General features: G+C 60.5%; 3 protein-coding genes across 3 annotated transcripts in view; 1 reads left to right on the forward strand and 2 right to left on the reverse strand.

Moving 5' to 3' along the window:
• Window positions 1–131: 131 nt before the first annotated feature.
• Window positions 132–1,469, reverse strand: SDRG_07924 (hypothetical protein; the record flags this gene model as incomplete). Its single annotated transcript, XM_008613784.1, has 2 exons — window positions 132–423; window positions 469–1,469. 2 exons carry the CDS (start codon window positions 1,467–1,469, stop codon window positions 132–134), a joined length of 1,293 nt encoding a protein of 430 aa, XP_008612006.1.
• An 87-nt stretch (window positions 1,470–1,556) lies between these two features.
• SDRG_07925 (hypothetical protein) lies at window positions 1,557–4,256 on the reverse strand (the record flags this gene model as incomplete). The annotated part of the gene is made up of 8 exons (XM_008613785.1): window positions 1,557–1,820; window positions 1,863–1,946; window positions 1,994–2,717; window positions 2,766–2,890; window positions 2,934–3,395; window positions 3,440–3,519; window positions 3,568–3,664; window positions 3,711–4,256. The coding sequence occupies 8 exons, from the start codon at window positions 4,254–4,256 to the stop codon at window positions 1,557–1,559; spliced, it is 2,382 nt and encodes a 793-aa protein (XP_008612007.1).
• Window positions 4,257–5,235: 979 nt separating this feature from the next.
• SDRG_07926 overlaps window positions 5,236–5,945 on the forward strand; it is a 3,039-nt gene continuing 2,329 nt past the window's right edge. The window contains exon 1 of the mRNA XM_008613786.1: window positions 5,236–5,921. Within this exon, the coding sequence (XP_008612008.1) occupies window positions 5,244–5,921 (678 nt within the window). The 5' untranslated portion in view covers window positions 5,236–5,243. The remainder of the gene's footprint in view (window positions 5,922–5,945) is intronic.

The following is a 5,945-nucleotide window of genomic DNA, read 5'->3' on the forward strand; positions in this document are numbered from 1 at the left end:
ACCATTGTTCGCAAGCACACGGCCGTCGCCATGTAGTTTGTCGATGATATGCCTCTCTAATAAACGTGCTTGATATTCTCTAGTGCCAAATGGCAAATGTATCAACTTGACACTTTTTCGTCACCGAGCTACTAGTACATGCGTTGTTGCAGGCGCGCTTGGTGGCGACGCGCCATGGACGCGGCGGTCGCCACGCGGCGCGTGATCTGGTCGCGGATGGCCTTGAAGAGCGGCTCGGCGCGCTGGTTCGCCAGGCACGTATCCGCCTTGGGGTCGGCGGCGGCCATGGCGCTGCGGGTGCGGCGTGGGCCGACAAAAGAGGGTATCTGCGCTTCGAGCACCTTGGCGCGGGCATCGATCACCTCCAGCGTTAGCATCCCTCCTGGCATAGTACTCTGCATCAGGTATGGGTCGACGAGGTCCCTAATCACCGAGAGTGAGATGGTGACCATCTTGACCTGCATGTACCGGGCGCGGAGGTAGAAGAGGCTATTGACGTCGCTCGGAAGGTACTGCCCGCGGCTACCACAGAGCACCGACGACGACGTGTTCGAAACGAGCGTTTCTGCCCACGGCGAAAATGCGTATGGCATCTGGACCAACTCGAGCGAGAGCCACAGCAGCTCCTGCGTCCCTTTCGAGAACGGGATGCGGTATCGCGTGTCACGCAAAAGGTGCCACAGCACAGGAAAGGCGTCCGCGATTCGAACTTTGTGCAGCGCCAGCATCGACAAATCTTGCTCGACGCTCGAGTGGCCGTGCCAGGCCAAGGACGCTTCTAGCGCCGGCGACGGCTCTCCCGTCGGTAGCCGAAAGAGGCCGTACTCAAAGTGCTCCATGAGTCGGTGGAGATGCGTGCTCTTGGCGTGGCGGCGGACGTGGCCCGTGAGATAGGCATCGGCAAGCACTTCGCGCTCGTAAAAGAAGCGCGTGCCCGTCTCGGCGTACGCGGGCGACGACCAGAGCAGACTCGGGTCGGCAAACACAACGTTGCCAGCGTCCAGAACGATGACGTGCTCGATGGGCGCGTGGAGCAGCGCTAACAACGTGAGCGCTTCGCCATGGTACGATGCCGCGTCCCGCGCGGTGAGCAGGCCAAACGAGATCAAGTCGGCGCAGGCATCGTAGACGACCACGTCGAGCTCCCGCAGTAGCTCACGCGAGATTGGCGACAGCGCCCCCATGCAGTGGTAAGCAAAGATGGCATCGCGACTCCCGAGCGTGCGCAGCTCTTTCACCAGCGACAGCCCGAGCGGCAGCGTGGCGTCCGTGAGGCAGACAAGCAGGCCGCGATGCGTGGCTTGTCGCAGGCCATGCCGCTGCAGCACGCGCGCCTGCAGCCGGCGGTAGTCGAGCACGTCGTAGCGGTAATAACACTCGTACAGCAGCACGTGCAGCAGCAGCATGCTGCAGAGCGCGAGCGCGCCAAAGTACACGCAGTACCCGAGCGTCGACCGGACCTTGACCATGGTTTGGTGCTGGCGGATTGCGGCCAGCGTATCCGGAAACTAGGTACGTTTTACGGATGCCATGTGGGCAATAAGGCTTCATAATTCTTAGGCGATTTTAATTTCATAGGCCGCGCTGGACGGATACCACGATGCGCCGCTGTCCAGCGGAGCCCGCCGGACGAGCGACTTGGCAGATAGAGACGGCAAAGCGCTCGGCCTCTCTGCAAGCCAGCTGAGAAGGCCCTTGAAGACGTCCCGGGCGCCTATGAGATTGCGCATCGAGACGCGCTCGGCGGTGGCATGCGATGATGGACCGACGCCCAAGTGCACACAAGGGGCCTCAAAATGGGCCTTGAGCACGGTCGTGATCTATTGCAACCTCAAGCTTTGCCTCCGCGACTGCAAACGTACCTTGGAGGCCGACATTGCGGGCTGCAGGGACGGCGGGGTCCGCCACACTTTCTCGAGTTCGCGTCGCGCCGCTTCGAGATGGACCTACGCCGAGCAGGTCAGCCAGTATGACGACGCGTGCATGAGTGCACCATATTCGGGTCCTCGCACCACCACGGGATGTTAGCAGTAACAGTCGCGCGCAAACGATTACTCGTGGGCAGTGTCTTGAACATGGCTCGCACGTGCTGCAGCACGCGCTCCGCCGTCGTCTTGGGCTCCTGGGGCGGAACCGTGTGCAGTGTCAGCTTCGTCGTAGCCGAGCGCGCGAGCACGGACGCATTGTCGAGCGACGCCAGAAGTGACGTTATCCTTGGTGCGGGCGCAACAAACGCATTAGGTGCTGTCACGTCATAGAAAGCCGGGTCGGTGAAGCGGCCCGATGACGGGTCCACGAGGCGATGAACAAGCGCGACAAGGTCCAGCATCGGCTCTCGGACCGCGCCACCGTGGAAGCCGCCATGGCAGTCCATACTCGGACCGTCGACAGAGATGGCCACGTCCAGCCGACCCGGCATCGCGTACGGTACGCTTGGCGTCGCGTCGTCGTGCCACGTATTTTCCAGAATCCACACCACGTCAATAGAGCCAAGAGTGCTCTTTTGATCGGCAATGGCATCGTAAAAGCCCCGCAGTTGATGGTCGCCGTGGAGTAGGAAGATGACGTTGGGCAAAGCGGCGCCGTCGGCGACATGCTCCCGCACGGCGGCGAGGGCAGCCACCACAGGACCTTTTCCATACGCCACTCCACTACCGTAGAGATAGCCGTCTTGACCGCGCAGTGAGAAGGCATCTGCCTCTGCTGCGTCGACATCACTACGCTCCCACGGTTAGCCAAACGTTGGAGGATGTCCGATGACGTACTAGTGGCCGCAAATGAGCACTGTGGGCTTGGTCGGGTCGTTCCCAAGCTTGCCAATCACGATCGGGTTGATGTTCGGACCGCAGTGCACCAGTCGGCACTCGGCGCCGAGCTGCCGCAGCAAACCCTACGCTCTTTTGGTCAAGACAGCGCAAACGTGGTGTCGGTACCTTGACAAACTTGGCGGCCAGCCAGCAATCATCGACTAACTGCGGGTCGACGCTGACGCTCGGGATGCTCACAAACTTGCGCAAGAGGTGGATCATGGACGCGTCCGACGTCTGCTTGTTGTACATGGCGCTGACGCTCATGAGACTCGAGTCCATCTTGAGCTTCTGCGGTCGCGCCGGTCCTTGGCTCTCATTCGTATTCGAGTTGGTGTTGGTCGAGTTGGTCGTGTTGGAAGACGGGCGCATGTTGGAGATGAAGTCAATGTCCCACACCTTGACGGTGCTGTCCTCGGACGCGCTAAAGACAAACATCTCGGTGCTGAGAATGCTCGAGACGCCGCCGCGGTGCCCATGCAGCGTGTGCACGCACGCGAGCGACTGCGTGTTCCAGATGCGCACGGTCTCGTCGGCCGAGCCCGAGCAGATCCGGTTCTTGTCTTCGAGGCTGCACACCGAGAGCACCTACATGGCCATTGATACATTGAAAGAATACGAGGACAACGTACGGCTGCGCTGTGGCCCTTGAGAATGCCGTTGCAGCGCATTGTGTCCATGTCCCAGCAGCAGATCGTCTTGTCTTGCGAGGCTAGATGGGTCGTATCAGACAATGTGTCGACAATGAAAGAGACTGTACCCGAGAAGAGTTGGTTGCCGACCGCAACGAGGTCGAGGACGCTGCCGCGGTGGCCGTGCAGCGACGCGAGCACGCTCATGTCGGCCACATCCCAGCACTAGTAACATCATCGTCGCATACAACAGGAGAAGACGGCAACGTACGACGATCGAGTTGTCGCTGGAGCACGTAAAGAGGAGCGGTTTCTTGCCGGCGGGCGCAATGTAGCGGATGCCGTAGACAAAGCCGTGGTGGTTGCTCATGCTCTGCCACTCGGTCGTCGGCGCCAGGATCGCACTCGGCGACGATGCGTAGACGCTGGCGACCTTGACGGTCGTGTCCTGGCAGGCCATGAAGAGCGTGTCGTTGGTCGACGTCATGGAGAGAATGTGGCCATTGTAGCCCGTGAGCACTTGGACGCAGGCAAAGTCGCGGTCGCCGTCCCAGACGCGAAGCGTCCGGTCCACGGACGCCGAGAGAAGAAGCGACGTGGACGGCACGCCGCAAAGGCACGTGATCGAGCGGCCATGGCCGCGTAGGCGATGCGTTGGGCGAAAGGTAGCAATGTCCCAGACGCTAATCGCATTGTCCACCGCCCCAATGCAGAGGCCTGCGGGCAGGAGTGCGATGGCCGTGATGGCGGTTGACTGGCGCAGGCTCATGAACGGCGCTGTGTCGTCGTTGGCATGACGGCTCGTGCGCTTGTTCATGCTGCGTCCGACGAGGGTCGTTGGCGACTGACCGGACGCGGCTATTTTCGGTGACACGCAAAAAGGATTCTTCTAATTTTGCGATCCCACCCAAGACGCAATGGGTAAAACCCAGGGTAAACCCCGCGCCGATTACATAACCCGCGCCACGAGAAGAAGCACCGAAGCCGAGTTATCCGCCAGAAGGTGTAGCATCCACGTAGCCAGGATAACACGTCACCGAGACCTTTGACGTCACGAACAGCTTCACGAACGTCCTGCCCGCCGCCGCCGATACGAGTACGTTTTACTCGCGAGAAAAACGCGTTGGGTTCAAGAAGCCAAGCTGACGACAGAGCGCGATCGCACTGCGGTGGAGAGAAGAAGCATATCTTTCGTCGCGTCCGCCCGCCGTGCGCCAGCGACCACGGCCCTGTACAGTGATCGGGCAGGCGAGACCGGTCCTTTAGTGTACCGACCAGTACCGTAGTACTTCTAGCGCCAAGTTTCGTGGCAAGCGACCCGATCGCCCTGCGGATTTTGCAAGTTTACGTGGTGCTCGATCGATCATCTCTCATTTCTCTCGAGCACCAAGAGCAGTGCAACGAGCTACCGTATCGGGTAGGCTGCTAGCGTCGATAATCATGCACGTGCGACGATCGGCCAGACCCGATCACGTTGAAGTAAGATAAGTAACTAGCGAGAAAGGGCGCCGGCGTGTCCCTGCTACTAGCATCTCTGCGCTCTGTCCTTGGGCTCGGCCAAGGCTGCGGCTGCATTGCAGCACGCCTGGGGCCTTACTACTGTACCAACTCCGACTTGTAGTTAGTCGATGCGAAGGCTGCAACACGCAAAAGCCAGCGATCGGCCCGCCAAAAAACGTGACACGGGGTCGCCGCGTCCTGTGATTGGGTCGTGCCGCAGTTGGTGCGCTGGACGTCAAAGGAAAAACGCACTTTAACGCGTACGTTAAACGCAAGTGCAAAGACGCAAAATCCGATTTCAACCATGAAACGCAGAGGGAGCCGCCGGTACAGCGCGTCGCGCGGGATGCCATCGGAAGCCGAAGAGAACGACCATACGCACCAGGTGCTCATGTACGAGACGCCGAGCGAGATGGCGGCCAAGGGCCTTCCGAGCGTCAACTCGTCCGAGGGCCTCGATGCGCACAACAACTCGTTCATGACCTTTCGCCACAAGGCGTCGATCACCGCGCTCGCCATCCTCAAGAAGACGCAGCGCCTCTGCGCCGGCACGCAAGACAACCTCATTGTCGTCTGGGAGCTCGACGAGTTCACGCCCGCGTACTCGCTGCAAGGCCACACGCGCTCGATCACATGCCTCGAGAACGTACCGGGTACGCAGGTCCTCATTTCGGCGTCCGTGGACCAGACCATTCGCGTCTGGGACGGCGACCGCGACTTTGCCTGCGTCCAAGTGCTCACGGGCTACAATGGCCACATTCTCTCCATGACGTCGACCAACGACACGCTCTTCATGGCCTGCCAGGACACGACCGTCAAGGTCGCCAGCGTCTACGCATCGTCGCCGAGTGCGATCCTGGCGCCGACAACCGAGTGGCAGAGCATGAGCAACCACCACGGCTTTGTCTACGGCATCCGCTACATTGCGCCCGCCGGCAAGAAACCGCTCCTCTTTACGTGCTCCAGCGACAACTCGATCGTCGTACGTTGCCGTCTTCTCCTGTTG

This window comes from Saprolegnia diclina (assembly GCF_000281045.1).
Source record: "Saprolegnia diclina VS20 unplaced genomic scaffold supercont1.23, whole genome shotgun sequence".
NCBI lineage: Eukaryota > Oomycota > Saprolegniomycetes > Saprolegniales > Saprolegniaceae > Saprolegnia > Saprolegnia diclina.